General features: G+C 45.0%; 1 protein-coding gene across 1 annotated transcript in view; it reads left to right on the forward strand.

Moving 5' to 3' along the window:
- Window positions 1-24,487, forward strand: part of PTPN23 (protein tyrosine phosphatase non-receptor type 23) — a 78,625-nt gene that overhangs the window by 15,277 nt on the left and 38,861 nt on the right. The window contains exons 7-11 of the mRNA XM_063452859.1: window positions 4,044-4,124; window positions 5,221-5,352; window positions 10,476-10,523; window positions 11,307-11,363; window positions 12,726-12,784. Of these exons, the coding sequence (XP_063308929.1) occupies window positions 4,044-4,124; window positions 5,221-5,352; window positions 10,476-10,523; window positions 11,307-11,363; window positions 12,726-12,784 (377 nt within the window). The remainder of the gene's footprint in view (window positions 1-4,043; window positions 4,125-5,220; window positions 5,353-10,475; window positions 10,524-11,306; window positions 11,364-12,725; window positions 12,785-24,487) is intronic.

Raw genomic sequence — 24,487 nt, forward strand, 5'->3', positions numbered from 1 at the left:
GTAGGATTAAATGAAGGAAGTGCCCAGTTGATTGGCACACAGTAGGATTAAATGAAGGAAGTGCCCAGTTGATTAGCACACAGTAGGATTAAATGAAGGAAGTGCCCAGTTGATTGGCACACAGTAGGATTATATGAAGGAAGTGCCCAGTTGATTGGCACACAGTAGGATTAAATGAAGGAAGTGCCCAGTTGATTGGCACACAGTAGGATTAAATGAAGGAAGTGCTCAGTTGATTAGCACACAGTAGGATTAAATGAAGGAAGTGCCCAGTTGATTGGCACACAGTAGGATTAAATGAAGGAAGTGCCCAGTTGATTAGCACACAGTAGGATTAAATGAAGGAAGTGCCCAGTTGATTAGCACACAGTAGGATTAAATGAAGGAAGTGCCCAGTTGATTGGCACACAGTAGGATTAAATGAAGGAAGTGCCCAGTTGATTGGCACACAGTAGGATTAAATGAAGGAAGTGCCCAGTTGATTGGCACACAGTAGGATTAAATGAAGGAAGTGCCCAGTTGATTAGCACACAGTAGGATTAAATGAAGGAAGTGCCCAGTTGATTGGCACACAGTAGGATTAAATGAAGGAAGTGCCCAGTTGATTGGCACACAGTAGGATTAAATGAAGGAAGTGCTCAGTTGATTGGCACACAGTAGGATTAAATGAAGGAAGTGCCCAGTTGATTGGCACACAGTAGGATTAAATGAAGGAAGTGCCCAGTTGATTGGCACACAGTAGGATTAAATGAAGGAAGTGCCCAGTTGATTAGCACACAGTAGGATTAAATGAAGGAAGTGCCCAGTTGATTAGCACACAGTAGGATTAAATGAAGGAAGTGCTCAGTTGATTAGCACACAGTAGGATTAAATGAAGGAAGTGCTCAGTTGATTGGCACACAGTAGGATTAAATGAAGGAAGTGCCCAGTTGATTAGCACACAGTAGGATTAAATGAAGGAAGTGCTCAGTTGATTAGCACACAGTAGGATTAAATGAAGGAAGTGCTCAGTTGATTGGCACACAGTAGGATTAAATGAAGGAAGTGCCCAGTTGATTAGCACACAGTAGGATTAAATGAAGGAAGTGCCCAGTTGATTGGCACACAGTAGGATTAAATGAAGGAAGTGCCCAGTTGATTAGCACACAGTAGGATTAAATGAAGGAAGTGCCCAGTTGATTGGCACACAGTAGGATTAAATGAAGGAAGTGCCCAGTTGATTGGCACACAGTAGGATTAAATGAAGGAAGTGCCCAGTTGATTAGCACACAGTATGATTAAATGAAGGAAGTGCTCAGTTGATTGGCACACAGTAGGATTAAATGAAGGAAGTGCCCAGTTGATTAGCACACAGTAGGATTAAATGAAGGAAGTGCCCAGTTGATTGGCACACAGTAGGATTAAATGAAGGAAGTGCCCAGTTGATTGGCACACAGTAGGATTAAATGAAGGAAGTGCCCAGTTGATTAGCACACAGTAGGATTAAATGAAGGAAGTGCCCAGTTGATTGGCACACAGTAGGATTAAATGAAGGAAGTGCCCAGTTGATTGGCACACAGTAGGATTAAATGAAGGAAGTGCCCAGTTGATTAGCACACAGTAGGATTAAATGAAGGAAGTGCCCAGTTGATTAGCACACAGTAGGATTAAATGAAGGAAGTGCCCAGTTGATTGGCACACAGTAGGATTAAATGAAGGAAGTGCCCAGTTGATTGGCACACAGTAGGATTAAATGAAGGAAGTGCCCAGTTGATTAGCACACAGTAGGATTATATGAAGGAAGTGCCCAGTTGATTAGCACACAGTATGATTAAATGAAGGAAGTGCTCAGTTGATTGGCACACAGTAGGATTAAATGAAGGAAGTGCCCAGTTGATTGGCACACAGTAGGATTAAATGAAGGAAGTGCCCAGTTGATTGGCACACAGTAGGATTAAATGAAGGAAGTGCCCAGTTGATTGGCACACAGTAGGATTAAATGAAGGAAGTGCCCAGTTGATTAGCACACAGTAGGATTAAATGAAGGAAGTGCCCAGTTGATTGGCACACAGTAGGATTATATGAAGGAAGTGCTCAGTTGATTGGCACACAGTAGGATTAAATGAAGGAAGTGCCCAGTTGATTAGCACACAGTAGGATTAAATGAAGGAAGTGCCCAGTTGATTGGCACACAGTAGGATTAAATGAAGGAAGTGCCCAGTTGATTAGCACACAGTAGGATTATATGAAGGAAGTGCTCAGTTGATTAGCACACAGTAGGATTAAATGAAGGAAGTGCCCAGTTGATTGGCACACAGTAGGATTAAATGAAGGAAGTGCCCAGTTGATTAGCACACAGTAGGATTAAATGAAGGAAGTGCCCAGTTGATTAGCACACAGTAGGATTAAATGAAGGAAGTGCCCAGTTGATTAGCACACAGTAGGATTAAATGAAGGAAGTGCTCAGTTGATTAGCACACAGTAGGATTAAATGAAGGAAGTGCCCAGTTGATTAGCACACAGTAGGATTAAATGAAGGAAGTGCCCAGTTGATTAGCACACAGTAGGATTAAATGAAGGAAGTGCTCAGTTGATTAGCACACAGTAGGATTAAATGAAGGAAGTGCCCAGTTGATTGGCACACAGTAGGATTAAATGAAGGAAGTGCCCAGTTGATTAGCACACAGTAGGATTAAATGAAGGAAGTGCCCAGTTGATTGGCACACAGTAGGATTATATGAAGGAAGTGCCCAGTTGATTGGCACACAGTAGGATTAAATGAAGGAAGTGCCCAGTTGATTGGCACACAGTAGGATTAAATGAAGGAAGTGCCCAGTTGATTGGCACACAGTAGGATTAAATGAAGGAAGTGCCCAGTTGATTAGCACACAGTAGGATTAAATGAAGGAAGTGCCCAGTTGATTGGCACACAGTAGGATTATATGAAGGAAGTGCCCAGTTGATTAGCACACAGTAGGATTAAATGAAGGAAGTGCCCAGTTGATTGGCACACAGTAGGATTAAATGAAGGAAGTGCCCAGTTGATTGGCACACAGTAGGATTAAATGAAGGAAGTGCCCAGTTGATTAGCACACAGTAGGATTATATGAAGGAAGTGCCCAGTTGATTGGCACACAGTAGGATTAAATGAAGGAAGTGCCCAGTTGATTGGCACACAGTAGGATTAAATGAAGGAAGTGCTCAGTTGATTAGCACACAGTAGGATTAAATGAAGGAAGTGCCCAGTTGATTGGCACACAGTAGGATTAAATGAAGGAAGTGCCCAGTTGATTGGCACACAGTAGGATTAAATGAAGGAAGTGCTCAGTTGATTAGCACACAGTAGGATTAAATGAAGGAAGTGCCCAGTTGATTGGCACACAGTAGGATTAAATGAAGGAAGTGCCCAGTTGATTAGCACACAGTAGGATTAAATGAAGGAAGTGCTCAGTTGATTGGCACACAGCTGGCTGGATTATGTGAAGGAAGTGCCCAGTTGATTGGCACACAGCAGGCACATTCAGTTTGGACAGCAGTGATTGGTTGTGGGTGTTGTGCTAAGCTGCCTCTGTGGTTGGTACCATCCAAATTTGGACGGGTATTGCAGAGAAATAACAGAGGGCTATACTTACGGATGCTGTGGAGGGCCCCAATTTTAGTATAACTGCTCCAAAAGTTTGAGGGGTTTTGCACACAGACTCAGAAGACAATAGTCATTACCACAAGCTGCGGTGGTTATTGTGCTATGGTCTTTATTAATATAAAATTCTCTGATTTTAACCAGAGCCAGGTTTAATTCTGTGCCATCAGTGCTTCTCAATCCTCTCCTCAAGCACACCTAACAATCCAGGATTTAGGGATTACCCGGGTGTGTCTAAGGTGTTTAGAAAAAGAAGAAAAAAACACCTTAGAGTCTAACGTGTTTTTAGTGTATTTCTTTTTTTTTTAAACACCTTAGACACACTTGGGTAATCCCTAAATCCTGAATTGTTAGGTGTGCTTGAGGAGAGGATTGAGGAGCACTGTGTCCCATATTCACACTGTGCTTGTATTTCTCTGCCCAGGGGCAGGCCCAGGAGTGTCTGCTGGAGAAGTCCATGCTGGATAACAGAAAGAGTTTTCTTGTCGCCAGAATTAGCGCCCAGGTAAGCCCTTGTCGTCCCGCCTTATAGCGCGTGAAATTACTCTGACAGATTATCTTCCATTTATATATAACCGGTGCTGTTTAACTGATACTTGTTAAAAAAAACTGTGAAACTCCTTGGGGGAGTGAGACATCATGTAGAGAGGGACCAGTATATGTGATGGATTGACAACTGAATCATTTGGGTGGTAGCTGTAAGGATATGACTGGTATGTGTGCTGGATTGACATCCAAGAGACTATAACTAATATATGGGATTGGTGGCAGCCATGAGATGTGACTGATATATGGGATGGGATTGGTGGCAGCCATGAGATGTGACTGATATATGGAATGGGATTGGTGGCAGCCATGAGATGTGACTGATATATGGGATGGGATTGGTGGCAGCCATGAGATGTGACTGATATATGGGATGGGATTGGTGGCAGCCATGAGATGTGTGACTGATATATGGGATGGGATTGGTGGCAGCCATGAGATGTGTGACTGATATATGGGATGGGATTGGTGGCAGCCATGAGATGTGTGACTGATATATGGGATGGGATTGGTGGCAGCCATGAGATGTGTGACTGCTATATGGGATGGGATTGGTGGCAGCCATGAGATGTGTGACTGATATATGGGATGGGATTGGTGGCAGCCATGAGATGTGTGACTGATATATGGGATGGGATTGGTGGCAGCCATGAGATGTGTGACTGATATATGGGATGGGATTGGTGGCAGCCATGAGATGTGACTGATATATGGGATGGGATTGGTGGCAGCCATGAGATGTGTGACTGATATATGGGATGGGATTGGTGGCAGCCATGAGATGTGACTGATATATGGGATGGGATTGGTGGCAGCCATGAGATGTGTGACTGATATATGGGATGGGATTGGTGGCAGCCATGAGATGTGTGACTGATATATGGGATTGGATTGGTGGCAGCCATGAGATGTGTGACTGATATATGGGATGGGATTGGTGGCAGCCATGAGATGTGTGACTGCTATTAGTGTGTAAAATGTGCCATTGATTCCCTGATTGTGGAGGTGATTGCGTTCTGAACATCCTCAGACCGACTCGTGTCCTGTTTTCCCAGGTGGTGGATTATTACAAGGAAGCCTGCCGAGCCTTGGAGAACTCTGAGACGGCTTCTTTACTGGGCAAGATTCAGAAGGACTGGAAGAAGTTGGTACAGATGAAGATCTACTACTTTGCAGCCATTGCACATGTGAGTCAGAGCTTTGCTAGTGTTGTCTGATCCTGGGTGCACTGATAACCTAATGCTATGTGTAGGTCGCATGTGGGAGACCACCTGCATTATAGACACAGCAACCCACCCAGTATAACTAACTGTAACCTAACCTACACAGTGCACCTAACGTGTGGGAGCCTGGAGTGTCCCTTTAATAATATACACCCGCCCAGTATAACTGTAACCTAGCCTACACAGTGCATCTAACGTGTGTGGGAGCCTGGAGTGTCCCTTTAATAATATAAATCCACCCAGGTAACTAACTGTAACCTAACCTACACAGTGCATCTAACATGTGATAACCTGGAGTGTCCCTTTAATAATATAAATCCACCCAGGTAACTAACTGTAACCTAACCTACACAGTGCACCTAATGTGTGTGGGAGCCTGGAGTGTCCCTTTTATAATATAAACCCACCCAGTATAACTGTAACCTAACCTACACAGCGCACCTGGCGTGTGTGGGAGCCTGGAGTGTCCCTTTTATAATATAAACCCACCCAGTATAACTAACTGTAACCTAACCTACACAGTGCACCTAACGTGTATGGGAGCCTGGAGTGTCCCTTTTATAATATAAACCCACCCAGTATAACTAACTGTAACCTAACCTACACAGTGCACCTAATGTGTGTGGGAGCCTGGAGTGTCCCTTTTATAATATAAACCCACCCAGTATAACTGTAACCTAACCTACACAGCGCACCTGGCGTGTGTGGGAGCCTGGAGTGTCCCTTTTATAATATAAACCCACCCAGTATAACTAACTGTAACCTAACCTACACAGTGCACCTAACGTGTATGGGAGCCTGGAGTGTCCCTTTTATAATATAAACCCACCCAGTATAACTAACTGTAACCTAACATACACAGTGCATCTAACGTGTGTGGGAGCCTAGAGTGTCCCTTTAATAATATAAACCCACCCAGTATAACTAACTGTAACCTAACCTACACAGTGCATCTAACGTGTGTGGGAGCCTGGAGTGTCCCTTTTATAATCTAAACCCACCCAGTATAACTAACTCTAACCTAACCTACACAGTGCACCTAATGTGTATGGGAGCCTGGAGTGTCCCTTTAATAATATAAACCCACCCAGTATAACTGTAACCTAACCTACACAGTGCATCTAACGTGTGTGGGAGCCTGGAGTGTCCCTTTAATAATATAAACCCACCCAGTATAACTAACTGTAACCTAACCTACACAGTGCACCTAATGTGTATGGGAGCCTGGAGTGTCCCTTTAATAATATAAACCCACCCAGTATAACTAACTGTAACCTAACCTACACAGTGCATCTAACGTGTGTGGGAGCCTGGAGTGTCCCTTTAATAGTATAAACCCACCCAGTATAACTAACTATAACCTAACCTACACAGTGCATCTAACGTGTGTGGGAGCCTGGAGTGTCCCTTTAATAATATAAACCCACTCAGTATAACTAACTGTAACCTAACCTACACAGTGCACCTAATGTGTGTGGGAGCCTGGAGTGTCCCTTTAATAATATAAACCCACCCAGTATAACTAACTGTAACCTAACCTACACAGTGCATCTAACGTGTGTGGGAGCCTGGAGTGTCCCTTTAATAATATAAACCCACCCAGTATAACTAACTGTAACCTAACCTACACAGTGCATCTAACGTGTGTGGGAGCCTGGAGTGTCCCTTTAATAATATAAACCCACCCAGTATAACTAACTGTAACCTAACCTACACAGTGCACCTAACGTGTGTGGGAGCCTGGAGTGTCCCTTTATTAATATAAACCCACCCTGTATAACTAACTGTAACCTAACCTACACAGTGCATCTAACGTGTGTGGGAGCCTGGAGTGTCCCTTTAATAATATAAACCCACCCAGTATAACTAACTGTAACCTAACCTACACAGTGCATCTAACGTGTGTGGGAGCCTGGAGTGTCCCTTTAATAATATAAACCCACCCAGTATAACTAACTGTAACCTAACCTACACAGTGCATCTAACGTGTGTGGGAGCCTGGAGTGTCCCTTTAATAATATAAACCCACCCAGTATAACTAACTGTAACCTAACCTACACAGTGCATCTAACGTGTGTGGGAGCCTGGAGTGTCCCTTTAATAATATAAACCCACCCAGTATAACTAACTGTAACCTAACCTACACAGTGCATCTAACGTGTGTGGGAGCCTGGAGTGTCCCTTTAATAATATAAACCCACCCAGTATAACTAACTGTAACCTAACCTACACAGTGCACCTAACGTGTGTGGGAGCCTGGAGTGTCCCTTTATTAATATAAACCCACCCTGTATAACTAACTGTAACCTAACCTACACAGTGCATCTAACGTGTGTGGGAGCCTGGAGTGTCCCTTTAATAATATAAACCCACCCAGTATAACTAACTGTAACCTAACCTACACAGTGCATCTAACGTGTGTGGGAGCCTGGAGTGTCCCTTTAATAATATAAACCCACCCAGTATAACTAACTGTAACCTAACCTACACAGTGCATCTAACGTGTGTGGGAGCCTGGAGTGTCCCTTTAATAATATAAACCCACCCAGTATAACTAACTGTAACCTAACCTACACAGTGCATCTAACGTGTGTGGGAGCCTGGAGTGTCCCTTTAATAATATAAACCCACCCAGTATAACTAACTGTAACCTAACCTACACAGTGCATCTAACGTGTGTGGGAGCCTGGAGTGTCCCTTTAATAATATAAACCCACCCAGTATAACTAACTGTAACCTAACCTACACAGTGCATCTAACGTGTGTGGGAGCCTGGAGTGTCCCTTTAATAATATAAACCTACCCAGTATAACTAACTGTAACCTAACCTACACAGTGCATCTAACGTGTGTGGGAGCCTGGAGTGTCCCTTTAATAATATAAACCCACCCAGTATAACTAACTGTAACCTAACCTACACAGTGCACCTAACGTGTGTGGGAGCCTGGAGTGTCCCTTTAATAATATAAACCCACCCAGTATAACTAACTGTAACCTAACCTACACAGTGCATCTAACGTGTGTGGGAGCCTGGAGTGTCCCTTTAATAATATAAACCCACCCAGTATAACTAACTGTAACCTAACCTACACAGTGCATCTAACGTGTGTGGGAGCCTGGGGTGTCCCTTTAATAATATAAACCTACCTAGTATAACTGTAACCTAACCTACACAGTGCATCTAATGTGTGTGGGAGCCTGGAGTGTCCCTTTAATAATATAAACCCACCCAATATAACTAACTGTAACCTAACCTACACAGTGCACCTAACGTGTGTGGGAGCCTGGAGTGTCCCTTTAATAATATAAACCCACCCAGTATAACTAACTGTAACCTAACCTACACAGTGCATCTAACGTGTGTGGGAGCCTGGAGTGTCCCTTTAATAATATAAACCCACCCAGTATAACTGTAACCTAACCTACACAGTGCATCTAACGCCTGTGGGAGCCTGGAGTGTCCCTTTAATAATATAAACCCACCCAGTATAACTAACTGTAACCTACACTGTGCACCTAACGTGTGTGGGAGCCTGGAGTGTCCCTTTAATAATATAAACCCACCCAGTATAACTAACTGTAACCTAACCTACACAGTGCATCTAACGTGTGTGGGCGCATGGAGTGTCCCTTTAATAATATAAACCCACCCAGTATAACTAACTGTAACCTAACCTACACAGTGCATCTAATGTGTGTGGGAGCCTGGAGTGTCCCTTTAATAATATAAACCCACCCAGTATAACTAACTGTAACCTAACCTACACAGTGCACCTAACATGTGTTGTAGCCTGGAGTGTCCCTTTAATAATATAAACCCACCCAGTATAACTAACTGTAACCTACATTGTGCACCTAACGTGTGTGGGAGCCTGGAGTGTCCCTTTAATAATATAAACCCACCCAGTATAACTAACTGTAACCTAACCTACACAGTGCATCTAATGTGTGTGGGAGCCTGGAGTGTCCCTTTAATAATATAAACCCACCCAGTATAACTAACTGTAACCTAACCTACACAGTGCACCTAACGTGTGTGGGCGCATGGAGTGTCCCTTTAATAATATAAACCCACCCAGTATAACTAACTGTAACCTAACCTACACAGTGCATCTAATGTGTGTGGGAGCCTGGAGTGTCCCTTTAATAATATAAACCCACCCAGTATAACTAACTGTAACCTAACCTACACAGTGCACCTAACGTGTGTGGGAGCCTGGAGTGTCCCTTTACTAATAGAAGCCCACCCAGTGTAACTTTAACCTAACTTACACCGCGCACAGTTTAAATATGGATGAACTATTTTTTAGATCATCCTCTCCAGCAATTTCATTGTATAATCCCAAAATGAAAAGTTGTCATATGATTTCTCGCAATGGTTCCACATTGATGCAGGCAATCTGGACACTCCTACGCGCAAAGGAGCTTAAAAGGACAGTATAGGCACCGTAACAACCTCATCTAAATGAAGTTGTTATGGTGTGTTAGGGTTCCAGGAGGCCTACGCACTCTTACCTTCAGTGGTTAAACTTTAACCCAAAAGTTGACTTCGGCACTGATGTCACTCACCCCAGACAGCATTTGATTTCTGAAAGTCAGCTGACTGCTCTGTCATCAGCGGCACATCTACCTGGCTACACGCTACGCTTGCTGAAAGTGAAAGTTCTGAAGCGGGATTCTGCCTAAAGGAATCTGAGAGCGATGATGCAGGCAAGCTTGTGATTAAACAGTTCGAGTAAAGTTTAACCCCTGGTCAGAGGTAAGATCAGAGTGCCCCCAGGGGCCACCTGGCACCATAACAACTTAATTTAGATTACGTTGTTATGGTGCCTGGTGTGTTCCATTAAATATAAAGATTATATGATGTATACTTACCTATAGACACTCCCCTTCACCTTTATTTGATCCAGCATCCCACACCGCACGGGGAGTGGCATGTCCATTTCAGGTGGATCGTGGTATTGGAGGTGTATCTGTAGGAATATTGAATAAAATAACTTTATCTCCGTACATTGTGTTAGCCATTACTAGTCTCACAGTCTGTTTTAATATAAAGCCTTAATGAAAACCTCTGTCTCTTTATTCAGCTGCACATGGCGAAGCAAGCAGAAGAGCAGCAGAAGTACGGAGAACAGGTATGAACCTATAGTGCCCCCTTTTTTAACTTTGTGTGAGGATTCTATGCAAAACAATCTAAAATTGGCGATTTTCTCTACTAGAATGTTTGTAATTGTTCAGCAATTTGATTCTCCATTCTAGACAGTCTGTGATTGCTCAGTAGTTTGATTCTCTGTATTAGGAGATGTGGAATTGGTCAGTAGTTTGATTCTCTGTATTAGGAGGCCTTTATTTGGTCAATAGTTTGATTCTCTGTATTAGATGTGTAATTGTTCAGTAGTTTGATTCGCTGTATTGGGAGATGTGGAATTGTTCAGTAGTTTGATTCGCTGTATTGGGAGATGTGGAATTGGTCGGTAGTTTGATTCGCTGTATTGGGAGATGTGGAATTGGTCGGTAGTTTGATTCGCTGTATTGGGAGATGTGGAATTGGTCAGTAGTTTGATTCTCTGTATTAGGAGATGGGGAATTGCTCAGTAGTTTGATTCTCTGTATTAGGAGATGGGGAATTGCTCAGTAGTTTGATTTGCTGTATTGGGAGATGGGGAATTGCTCAGTAGTTTGATTCGCTATACTAGGAGATATGTAATTAGTCAGCATCATGACCGACTTGGTTTTGTTTTTTTATTAGTGAAGTTATTTTCTATATTTGGTTTGTTAAAGTAATTCTGAAATCATTTTTGGTGGGTTAGTATCATGTTTGTTTGAGCAGATACTCCACGTTTATCGCATCCTCTGTGACGGATAACAGATCTTATTGTGGATTAATGAATTCATTTCCTCTTTGTCTATATCTACAGGTTGCTTACTTGCAAAGCGCTTTGGACAAACTCAATGAAGCTATCAAACAGTCGAAGGTAAACACTGTATTCACTACTACAAATTCTTCTTAAAACAATGTGGTTTTAGGCGGACCTCAGGTAAGTTGTCAAACCATTTGCAAACGGTTTGCCTAGTTATCCTGGGAGGGCAACCACAACCATTTTAATGTACTTGGAGTACTCCATCAATGTCCTAAGTTTCCATAGTGACCTGAAATGTTGGGTCTTTCCCTGTGTACTCGCTGTGCTTTGTGATCCAGGAAATTCTTCCTCTAGATATTACTAGTTCACATTTTCTGCCAGATTCGGTAGCAGAGCCAATTTTGGCCAGGTCTCAGATGTCTCTTACAGTTAATAAGTTTCAGGTAATTATTCCAGTTAATTAGTAAAGGTAATTATTCCAATTAATTAGTAAAGGTAATTATTCCAATTAATTAGTAATAGGTAATTATTCCAGTTAATTAGTAAAGGTAATTATTACAGTTAATTAGTAATAGGTAATTATTACAGTTAATTAGTAATAGGTAATTATTACAGTTAATGCTAGGGTTAAAAATAAACCACCTCTGCACACAATTCTCACTTAAGTGAATAACTCGGTATACTGTCCAGTCCCTCTCCTGCTGCCTAATTAATGTGTACATTTCACATTTATATTATCCCTACAAAACAACCCAACCCTGGACTGCAGCTCCACCCAGTAATATTACAATGGAATATGTAGTGGTTATGGTGCTCAGTGTGAAAATTAGATCCGTCCACCCGTGTGACCCGTCTGTACTACTATGGAGTATTACTAAAAAATATAAGATAAGTGGACTTCTAAAAACAGCGTAAAGTGTAACTATCCACGATTAGACTTAATAAATTGTAGAATTGCTCACGAAGTGAAACGTCACCATAAAAAGAGGAAAACAAATCTCTTTTGATTTATTTGTTTTTCTCTTTTTATGGTGACGTTTCTCTTGGTGAGCAATTCTACAATTTATTATAATCTTGAATTGTTGCACTTTATGGTGTTTTTAGAAGTTCACTTAATTTGTTTTTGTGCTTCACTTATCTCATATTTTTTTATTTTATCTTATTTTGCTGAAGTTTTCTCTGGAGTTAAAGCATTTAATTGTGTAGCAGCATTGGTATTTATTTCTTTTTATTTCACTTTGGGGGAGAAAGTCATTTTTTTTTTTTTTTTTACCTATATCTCCCTCTCTTGAATGCCTTTTTTGTATTTAATTTTTTGCTTTTTTTTTATTATTTATTTTTTTGCGTTTTTATTTTTTTTTTGCAATATTCCCCTTTTTTATAGAGTTTACTGCCTGCCCAGCCCTTATATGTCAGTGTTTTAGGAATAACTTTATATTGCATTGTACCGATGGCACATTCTCTCTTCATTATCAGGGGCAGCCATCAGCAGTGCAGGATGCTTTGAGATTTACTATGGATGTGATTGGTGGAAAGTAAGTTATGTTATTGTTTGAATTTGCATTAATCTGTAATATTGACATGTCAGGCTCTTAATGATCTATTAAAGACATGTACACAGCCTGCAGCCCATTCAGTGCACTGCGCATGCCTCTATTAAGGTATGGTATTGTATAACCTCCCCCACATCATTTTGATTTCCTTATTACCGTATAACCAACTATTTTTTAACCCTTACACACAAAATGAAATGAAGTTTGATTTGAAAAAGCAGTGATTTGCATTTCATGTGTTTTGTTGCTCTTGCAGTCAGCTCTCCAAATCCAAGAAATAATCTCTCTGCCAATCCTGGCTATTTCATAGTTTTCCTTTTAGCCCTAGCCAGCAGGATTTGTGGGAAATGTTTAGCGCCCTATTGTAGTTTAGTGGCAGTGATATGCATGTTAGTAGGCATAGCATTGCTATATCTGTGAACTTACTACATAGCCCAATCCATTAAAAAAGCTATGAGGGAGGTGGACGAAGGTAGGTGAACCCCTAAGATGTACACATGACGTAAGTACTTGTAATGACATAACATCTACCTCTGATGTCATCACATGGGTGTTTGCTGTGTATATATTTTTGTTTTTTGACACTCCCCTGATTTTCATGGCGTAATAGAAAAAAAATGCCGTCATCCCCAAAATGCATTCTGGATTTAATGACATCAGATATGTTGGCAAGAAAGTAAACCTCTCTATCATTTTAGGTATTTGTTTGTTGTTTATTTAACTATAACATTTTCCACAGCACTCTGATGATTCTTATGAGATTCACAGCACTCTGATGATTCTTATGAGATTCACAGTTTGGATTAACCACACACTCTTCTTCCTATAATAACAATATCAATAACCCTTTATATATCCGTTTGAAACAGTAGTTAATTTTAGCGGAAAATTTCTATTCAGATTTAGTCATAGTCTTTTGACTAAAAAGCTGTTTTAGCAGAGTTGTTTTAGTCAAAATGTAACTCTGTGTTGAAAGTGCCATGGCCCACACTGAGATTATTTAACTGGATTAATGGAGCATTGAGCCGTGTTCAAGAGGGAGTTTTCAATGCTGTTAGTAATGTGTGTATTAACCCCTTCATTACAAGTGTGCCAGGACTCTTGTGACATCTTGTGATTTGATGTCCTTCTCTCTTTTCCTGAACCAGTTAAGCTGTGGCCTCTGTCATCTCAGACTTGGCTCACTGTAATTACTGAGCGCCCTTCTATGGTTGTTTGAAATCTGCAATGATCTGCTCCTGATAACCATAATTAAGGGACAATAAGTCAGCTCAGTCCTGCGTTTAGGAGTATCCAATTATCAGGAGATTACTTCCATATCCCTGGCCTCCACTGATGGTTTTTAACTGGCCATGTTAATAAACATAGCAGGGCAATTATTATTTAGCCTCATGTTAGAGTGTGATTACTCTGTTCCAGTATATCTGCACAACCGGGCTCTGGTGCCGTATAAAGTTACTGGTATACCTGTATTACCGGGCTCCAGTGCCGTATAAAGCTGCTGGTATACCTGTATTACCGGGCTCTGGTGCCACATAAAGCTGCTGGTATACCTGTATTACCGGGCTCTGGTGCTGTATAAAGCTGCTGGTATACCTGTATTACTGGGCTCTGGTGCCGTATAAAGCTGCTGGTATACCTGTATTACTGGGCTCTGGTGCCGTATAAAGCTGCTGGTATACCTGTATTACCGGGCTCTGGTGCCGTATAAAGCTGCTGGTATACCTGTATTACTCAGCTCTGGTGCCGTATAAAGCTGCTGGTATACCTGTATTACCGGGCTCTGGTGCCGTATAAAGCTGCTGGTATACCTGTATTACTGGGCTCTGGTGCCGTATAAAGCTGCTGGTATACCTGTATTACCGAGCTCTGGTGCCGTATAAAGCTGCTGGTATACCTGTATTACCGGGCTCCAGTGCCGTATAAAGCTGCTGGTATACCTGTATTACCAGGCTCTGGTGCCGTATAAAGCTGCTGGTATACCTGTATTACCGAGCTCTGGTGCCGTATAAAGCTGCTGGTATACCTGTATTACCGGGTTCTGGTGCCGTATAAAGCTGCTGGTATACCTGTATTACCGGGCTCTAGTGCCACATAAAGCTGCTGGTATACCTGTATTGCCAGGCTCTGGTGCCGTATAAAGCTGCTGGTATACCTGTATTACCGGGCTCTGGTGCCACATAAAGCTGCTGGTATACCTGTATTACCGGGCTCTGGTGCCGTGTAAAGCTGCTGGTATACCTGTATTACCGGGCTCTGGTGCCGTATAAAGCTGCTGGTATACCTGTATTACTCAGCTCTGGTGCCGTGTAAAGTTGCTGGTATACCTGTATTACCGGGCTCCAGTGCCGTATAAAGCTGCTGGTATACCTGTATTACCGAGCTCTGGTGCCGTATAAAGCTGCTGGTATACCTGTATTACCGGGCTCCAGTGCCGTATAAAGCTGCTGGTATACCTGTATTACCAGGCTCTGGTGCCGTATAAAGCTGCTGGTATACCTGTATTACCGGGCTCTGGTGCCGTGTAAAGCTGCTGGTATACCTGTATTACCGGGCTCTGGTGCTGTATAAAGCTGCTGGTATACCTGTATTACCGGGCTCTGGTGCCGTATAAAGCTGCTGGTATACATGTATTACCGGGCTCTGGTGCCGTATAAAGTTACTGGTATACCTGTATTACCGGGCTCCAGTGCCGTATAAAGCTGCTGGTATACCTGTATTACCGGGCTCTGGTGCCACATAAAGCTGCTGGTATACCTGTATTACCGGGCTCTGGTGCTGTATAAAGCTGCTGGTATACCTGTATTACTGGGCTCTGGTGCCGTATAAAGCTGCTGGTATACCTGTATTACTGGGCTCTGGTGCCGTATAAAGCTGCTGGTATACCTGTATTACCGGGCTCTGGTGCCGTATAAAGCTGCTGGTATACCTGTATTACTCAGCTCTGGTGCCGTATAAAGCTGCTGGTATACCTGTATTACCGGGCTCTGGTGCCGTATAAAGCTGCTGGTATACCTGTATTACCGGGCTCTGGTGCCGTGTAAAGCTGCTGGTATACCTGTATTACCGGGCTCTGGTGCCGTATAAAGCTGCTGGTATACCTGTATTACTCAGCTCTGGTGCCGTGTAAAGTTGCTGGTATACCTGTATTACCGGGCTCCAGTGCCGTATAAAGCTGCTGGTATACCTGTATTACTCAGCTCTGGTGCCGTATAAAGCTGCTGGTATACCTGTATTACCGAGCTCTGGTGCCGTATAAAGCTGCTGGTATACCTGTATTACCGGGCTCCAGTGCCGTATAAAGCTGCTGGTATACCTGTATTACCAGGCTCTGGTGCCGTATAAAGCTGCTGGTATACCTGTATTACCGGGCTCTGGTGCCGTGTAAAGCTGCTGGTATACCTGTATTACCGGGCTCTGGTGCTGTATAAAGCTGCTGGTATACCTGTATTACCGGGCTCTGGTGCCGTATAAAGCTGCTGGTATACATGTATTACCGGGCTCTGGTGCCGTATAAAGTTACTGGTATACCTGTATTACCGGGCTCCAGTGCCGTATAAAGCTGCTGGTATACCTGTATTACCGGGCTCTGGTGCCACATAAAGCTGCTGGTATACCTGTATTACCGGGCTCTGGTGCTGTATAAAGCTGCTGGTATACCTGTATTACTGGGCTCTGGTGCCGTATAAAGCTGCTGGTATACCTGTATTACTGGGCTCTGGTGCCGTATAAAGCTGCTGGTATACCTGTATTACCGGGCTCTGGTGCCGTATAAAGCTGCTGGTATACCTGTATTACTCAGCTCTGGTGCCGTATAAAGCTGCTGGTATACCTGTATTACCGGGCTCTGGTGCCGTATAAAGCTGCTGGTATACCTGTATTACTGGGCTCTGGTGCCGTATAAAGCTGCTGGTATACCTGTATTACCGAGCTCTGGTGCCGTATAAAGCTGCTGGTATACCTGTATTACCGGGCTCCAGTGCCGTATAAAGCTGCTGGTATACCTGTATTACCAGGCTCTGGTGCCGTATAAAGCTGCTGGTATACCTGTATTACCGAGCTCTGGTGCCGTATAAAGCTGCTGGTATACCTGTATTACCGGGTTCTGGTGCCGTATAAAGCTGCTGGTATACCTGTATTACCGGGCTCTGGTGCCACATAAAGCTGCTGGTATACCTGTATTGCCAGGCTCTGGTGCCGTATAAAGCTGCTGGTATACCTGTATTACCGGGCTCTGGTGCCACATAAAGCTGCTGGTATACCTGTATTACCGGGCTCTGGTGCCGTGTAAAGCTGCTGGTATACCTGTATTACCGGGCTCTGGTGCCGTATAAAGCTGCTGGTATACCTGTATTACTCAGCTCTGTTGCCGTGTAAAGTTGCTGGTATACCTGTATTACCGGGCTCCAGTGCCGTATAAAGCTGCTGGTATACCTGTATTACTCAGCTCTGGTGCCGTATAAAGCTGCTGGTATACCTGTATTACCGAGCTCTGGTGCCGTATAAAGCTGCTGGTATACCTGTATTACCGGGCTCCAGTGCCGTATAAAGCTGCTGGTATACCTGTATTACCAGGCTCTGGTGCCGTATAAAGCTGCTGGTATACCTGTATTACCGGGCTCTGGTGCCGTGTAAAGCTGCTGGTATACCTGTATTACCGGGCTCTGGTGCCGTGTAAAGCTGCTGGTATACCTGTATTACCGGGCTCTGGTGCCGTATAAAGCTGCTGGTATACCTGTATTACTGAGCTTTGGTACCGTGTAAAGCTGCTGGTATACCTGTATTACCGTGCTCTGGTGCCATATAAAGCTGCTGGTATACCTGTATTACCGAGCTCTGGTGCCGTATAAAGCTGCTGGTATACCTGTATTACCGGGCTCCAGTGCCGTATAAAGCTGCTGGTATACCTGTATTACCAGGCTCTGGTGCCGTATAAAGCTGCTGGTATACCTGTATTACCGAGCTCTGGTGCCGTATAAAGCTGCTGGTATACCTGTATTACCGGGCTCTGGTGCCACATAAAGCTGCTGGTATACCTGTATTACCGGGCTCTGGTGCCGTGTAAAGCTGCTGGTATACCTGTATTACCGGGCTCTGGTGCCGTATAAAGCTGCTGGTATACCTGTATTACTCAGCTCTGGTGCCGTGTAAAGTTGCTGGTATACCTGTATTACCGGGCTCCAGTGCCGTATAAAGCTGCTGGTATACCTGTATTACTCAGCTCTGGTGCCGTATAAAGCTGCTGGTATACCTGTATTACCGAGCTCTGGTGCCGTATAAAGCTGCTGGTATACCTGTATTACCGGGCTCCAGTGCCGTATAAAGCTGCTGGTATACCTGTATTACCAGGCTCTGGTGCCGTATAAAGCTGCTGGTATACCTGTATTACCGGGCTCTGGTGCCGTGTAAAGCTGCTGGTATACCTGTATTACCGGGCTCTGGTGCCGTATAAAGCTGCTGGTATACCTGTATTACTGAGCTTTGGTACCGTGTAAAGCTGCTGGTATACCTGTATTACCGGGCTCTGGTGCCGTATAAAGCTGCTGGTATACCTGTATTACTCAGCTCTGGTGCCGTATAAAGCTGCTGGTATACCTGTATTACCGGGCTCTGGTGCCGTATAAAGCTGCTGGTATACCTGTATTACTGGGCTCTGGTGCCGTATAAAGCTGCTGGTATACCTGTATTACCGAGCTCTGGTGCCGTATAAAGCTGCTGGTATACCTGTATTACCGGGCTCCAGTGCCGTATAAAGCTGCTGGTATACCTGTATTACCAGGCTCTGGTGCCGTATAAAGCTGCTGGTATACCTGTATTACCGAGCTCTGGTGCCGTATAAAGCTGCTGGTATACCTGTATTACCGGGTTCTGGTGCCGTATAAAGCTGCTGGTATACCTGTATTACCGGGCTCTGGTGCCACATAAAGCTGCTGGTATACCTGTATTGCCAGGCTCTGGTGCCGTATAAAGCTGCTGGTATACCTGTATTACCGGGCTCTGGTGCCACATAAAGCTGCTGGTATACCTGTATTACCGGGCTCTGGTGCCGTGTAAAGCTGCTGGTATACCTGTATTACCGGGCTCTGGTGCCGTATAAAGCTGCTGGTATACCTGTATTACTCAGCTCTGGTGCCGTGTAAAGTTGCTGGTATACCTGTATTACCGGGCTCCAGTGCCGTATAAAGCTGCTGGTATACCTGTATTACTCAGCTCTGGTGCCGTATAAAGCTGCTGGTATACCTGTATTACCGAGCTCTGGTGCCGTATAAAGCTGCTGGTATACCTGTATTACCGGGCTCCAGTGCCGTATAAAGCTGCTGGTATACCTGTATTACCAGGCTCTGGTGCCGTATAAAGCTGCTGGTATACCTGTATTACCGGGCTCTGGTGCCGTGTAAAGCTGCTGGTATACCTGTATTACCGGGCTCTGGTGCCGTGTAAAGCTGCTGGTATACCTGTATTACCGGGCTCTGGTGCCGTATAAAGCTGCTGGTATACCTGTATTACTGAGCTTTGGTACCGTGTAAAGCTGCTGGTATACCTGTATTACCGTGCTCTGGTGCCATATAAAGCTGCTGGTATACCTGTATTACCGAGCTCTGGTGCCGTATAAAGCTGCTGGTATACCTGTATTACCGGGCTCCAGTGCCGTATAAAGCTGCTGGTATACCTGTATTACCAGGCTCTGGTGCCGTATAAAGCTGCTGGTATACCTGTATTACCGAGCTCTGGTGCCGTATAAAGCTGCTGGTATACCTGTATTACCGGGTTCTGGTGCCGTATAAAGCTGCTGGTATACCTGTATTACCGGGCTCTGGTGACACATAAAGCTGCTGGTATACCTGTATTGCCAGGCTCTGGTGCCGTATAAAGCTGCTGGTATACCTGTATTACCGGGCTCTGGTGCCACATAAAGCTGCTGGTATACCTGTATTACCGGGCTCTGGTGCCGTGTAAAGCTGCTGGTATACCTGTATTACCGGGCTCTGGTGCCGTATAAAGCTGCTGGTATACCTGTATTACTCAGCTCTGGTGCCGTGTAAAGTTGCTGGTATACCTGTATTACCGGGCTCCAGTGCCGTATAAAGCTGCTGGTATACCTGTATTACTCAGCTCTGGTGCCGTATAAAGCTGCTGGTATACCTGTATTACCGAGCTCTGGTGCCGTATAAAGCTGCTGGTATACCTGTATTACCGGGCTCCAGTGCCGTATAAAGCTGCTTGTATACCTGTATTACCAGGCTCTGGTGCCGTATAAAGCTGCTGGTATACCTGTATTACCGGGCTCTGGTGCCGTGTAAAGCTGCTGGTATACCTGTATTACCGGGCTCTGGTGCCGTGTAAAGCTGCTGGTATACCTGTATTACCGGGCTCTGGTGCCGTATAAAGCTGCTGGTATACCTGTATTACTGAGCTTTGGTACCGTGTAAAGCTGCTGGTATACCTGTATTACCGGGCTCTGGTGCCGTATAAAGCTGCTGGTATACCTGTATTACTCAGCTCTGGTGCCGTATAAAGCTGCTGGTATACCTGTATTACCGGGCTCTGGTGCCGTATAAAGCTGCTGGTATACCTGTATTACTGGGCTCTGGTGCCGTATAAAGCTGCTGGTATACCTGTATTACCGAGCTCTGGTGCCGTATAAAGCTGCTGGTATACCTGTATTACCGGGCTCCAGTGCCGTATAAAGCTGCTGGTATACCTGTATTACCAGGCTCTGGTGCCGTATAAAGCTGCTGGTATACCTGTATTACCGAGCTCTGGTGCCGTATAAAGCTGCTGGTATACCTGTATTACCGGGTTCTGGTGCCGTATAAAGCTGCTGGTATACCTGTATTACCGGGCTCTGGTGCCACATAAAGCTGCTGGTATACCTGTATTGCCAGGCTCTGGTGCCGTATAAAGCTGCTGGTATACCTGTATTACCGGGCTCTGGTGCCACATAAAGCTGCTGGTATACCTGTATTACCGGGCTCTGGTGCCGTGTAAAGCTGCTGGTATACCTGTATTACCGGGCTCTGGTGCCGTATAAAGCTGCTGGTATACCTGTATTACTCAGCTCTGGTGCCGTGTAAAGTTGCTGGTATACCTGTATTACCGGGCTCCAGTGCCGTATAAAGCTGCTGGTATACCTGTATTACTCAGCTCTGGTGCCGTATAAAGCTGCTGGTATACCTGTATTACCGAGCTCTGGTGCCGTATAAAGCTGCTGGTATACCTGTATTACCGGGCTCCAGTGCCGTATAAAGCTGCTGGTATACCTGTATTACCAGGCTCTGGTGCCGTATAAAGCTGCTGGTATACCTGTATTACCGGGCTCTGGTGCCGTGTAAAGCTGCTGGTATACCTGTATTACCGGGCTCTGGTGCCGTGTAAAGCTGCTGGTATACCTGTATTACCGGGCTCTGGTGCCGTATAAAGCTGCTGGTATACCTGTATTACTGAGCTTTGGTACCGTGTAAAGCTGCTGGTATACCTGTATTACCGTGCTCTGGTGCCACATAAAGCTGCTGGTATACCTGTATTACCGAGCTCTGGTGCCGTATAAAGCTGCTGGTATACCTGTATTACCGGGCTCCAGTGCCGTATAAAGCTGCTGGTATACCTGTATTACCAGGCTCTGGTGCCGTATAAAGCTGCTGGTATACCTGTATTACCGAGCTCTGGTGCCGTATAAAGCTGCTGGTATACCTGTATTACCGGGTTCTGGTGCCGTATAAAGCTGCTGGTATACCTGTATTACCGGGCTCTGGTGCCGTATAAAGCTGCTGGTATACCTGTATTACCGAGCTCTGGTGCCGTATAAAGCTGCTGGTATACCTGTATTACCAGGCTCTGGTGCCGTATAAAGCTGCTGGTATACCTGTATTACCGGGCTCTGGTGCCGTGTAAAGCTGCTGGTATACCTGTATTACCGGGCTCTGGTGCCGTGTAAAGCTGCTGGTATACCTGTATTACCGGGCTCTGGTGCCGTATAAAGCTGCTGGTATACCTGTATTACTGAGCTTTGGTACCGTGTAAAGCTGCTGGTATACCTGTATTACCGTGCTCTGGTGCCATATAAAGCTGCTGGTATACCTGTATTACCGAGCTCTGGTGCCGTATAAAGCTGCTGGTATACCTGTATTACCGGGCTCCAGTGCCGTATAAAGCTGCTGGTATACCTGTATTACCAGGCTCTGGTGCCGTATAAAGCTGCTGGTATACCTGTATTACCGAGCTCTGGTGCCGTATAAAGCTGCTGGTATACCTGTATTACCGGGTTCTGGTGCCGTATAAAGCTGCTGGTATACCTGTATTACCGGGCTCTGGTGCCACATAAAGCTGCTGGTATACCTGTATTGCCAGGCTCTGGTGCCACATAAAGCTGCTGGTATACCTGTATTGCCAGGCTCTGGTGCCGTATAAAGCTGCTGGTATACCTGTATTACCGGGCTCTGGTGCCGTGTAAAGCTGCTGGTATACCTGTATTACCGGGCTCTGGTGCCGTATAAAGCTGCTGGTATACCTGTATTACTCAGCTCTGGTGCCGTGTAAAGTTGCTGGTATACCTGTATTACCGGGCTCCAGTGCCGTATAAAGCTGCTGGTATACCTGTATTACTCAGCTCTGGTGCCGTATAAAGCTGCTGGTATACCTGTATTACCGAGCTCTGGTGCCGTATAAAGCTGCTGGTATACCTGTATTACCGGGCTCCAGTGCCGTATAAAGCTGCTGGTATACCTGTATTACCAGGCTCTGGTGCCGTATAAAGCTGCTGGTATACCTGTATTACCGGGCTCTGGTGCCGTGTAAAGCTGCTGGTATACCTGTATTACCGGGCTCTGGTGCCGTGTAAAGCTGCTGGTATACCTGTATTACTGGGCTCTGGTGCTGTATAAAGCTGCTGGTATACCTGTATTACTCAGCTCTGGTGCCGTATAAAGCTGCTGGTATACCTGTATTACTGAGCTTTGGTACCGTGTAAAGCTGCTGGTATACCTGTATTACCGTGCTCTGGTGCCATATAAAGCTGCTGGTATACCTGTATTACCGGGCTCTGGTGCCGTGTAAAGCTGCTGGTATACCTGTATTACCGTGCTCTGGTGCCGTGTAAAGCTGCTGGTATACCTGTATTACCGGGCTCTGGTGCTGTATAAAGCTGCTGGTATACCTGTATTACTGGGCTCTGGTGCCGTATAAAGCTGCTGGTATACCTGTATTACCGAGCTCTGGTGCCGTATAAAGCTGCTGGTATACATGTATTACCGGGCTCTGGTGCCGTGTAAAGCTGCTGGTATACCTGTATTACCGGGCTCTGGTGCCGTGTAAAGCTGCTGGTATACCTGTATTACTGGGCTCTGGTGCCGTATAAAGCTGCTGGTATACCTGTATTACTCAGCTCTGGTGCCGTATAAAGCTGCTGGTATACCTGTATTACCGAGCTCTGGTGCCGTATAAAGCTGCTGGTATACATGTATTACCGGGCTCTGGTGCCGTATAAAGCTCCTGGTATACATGTATTACCGGGCTCTGGTGCCGTATAAAGCTGCTGGTATACCTGTATTACCGGGCTCTGGTGCCGTATAAAGCTGCTGGTATACCTGTATTACCGGGCTCTGGTGCCGTATAAAGCTGCTGGTATACATGTATTACCGGGCTCTGGTGCCGTATAAAGCTGCTGGTATACCTGTATTACGGGGCTCTGGTGCCGTATAAAGCTGCTGGTATACCTGTATTACCGGGCTCTGGTGCCGTATAAAGCTGCTGGTATACCTGTATTACCGGGCTCTCGTGCCGTATAAAGCTGCTGGTATACATGTATTACCGGGCTCTGGTGCCGTATAAAGCTGCTGGTATACCTGTATTACTCAGCTCTGGTGCCGTATAAAGCTGCTGGTATACCTGTATTACCGGGCTCTGGTGCCGTATAAAGCTGCTGGTATACATGTATTACCGGGCTCTGGTGCCGTATAAAGCTGCTGGTATACATGTATTACCGGGCTCTGGTGCCGTATAAAGCTGCTGGTATACCTGTATTACCGGGCTCTGGTGCCGTATAAAGCTGCTGGTATACCTGTATTACCGGGCTCTGGTGCCGTATAAAGCTGCTGGTATACATGTATTACCGGGCTCTGGTGCCGTATAAAGCTGCTGGTATACCTGTATTACGGGGCTCTGGTGCCGTATAAAGCTGCTGGTATACCTGTATTACCGGGCTCTGGTGCCGTATAAAGCTGCTGGTATACCTGTATTACCGGGCTCTGGTGCTGTATAAAGCTGCTGGTATACCTGTATTACCGGGCTCTGGTGCCGTATAAAGCTGCTGGTATACATGTATTACCGGGCTCTAGTGCCGTATAAAGCTGCTGGTATACCTGTATTACGGGGCTCTGGTGCCGTATAAAGCTGCTGGTATACCTGTATTACCGGGCTCTGGTGCCGTATAAAGCTGCTGGTATACCTGTATTACCGGGCTCTGGTGCCGTATAAAGCTGCTGGTATACCTGTATTACCGGGCTCTGGTGCCGTATAAAGCTGCTGGTATACCTGTATTACCGGGCTCTGGTGCCGTATAAAGCTGCTGGTATACCTGTATTACCGGGCTCTGGTGCCGTATAAAGCTGCTGGTATACCTGTATTACCGGGCTCTGGTGCCGTATAAAGCTGCTGGTATACCTGTATTACCGGGCTCTGGTGCCGTAT

Source organism: Pelobates fuscus, chromosome 4 (assembly GCF_036172605.1).
Source record: "Pelobates fuscus isolate aPelFus1 chromosome 4, aPelFus1.pri, whole genome shotgun sequence".
Taxonomy (NCBI): domain Eukaryota; kingdom Metazoa; phylum Chordata; class Amphibia; order Anura; family Pelobatidae; genus Pelobates; species Pelobates fuscus.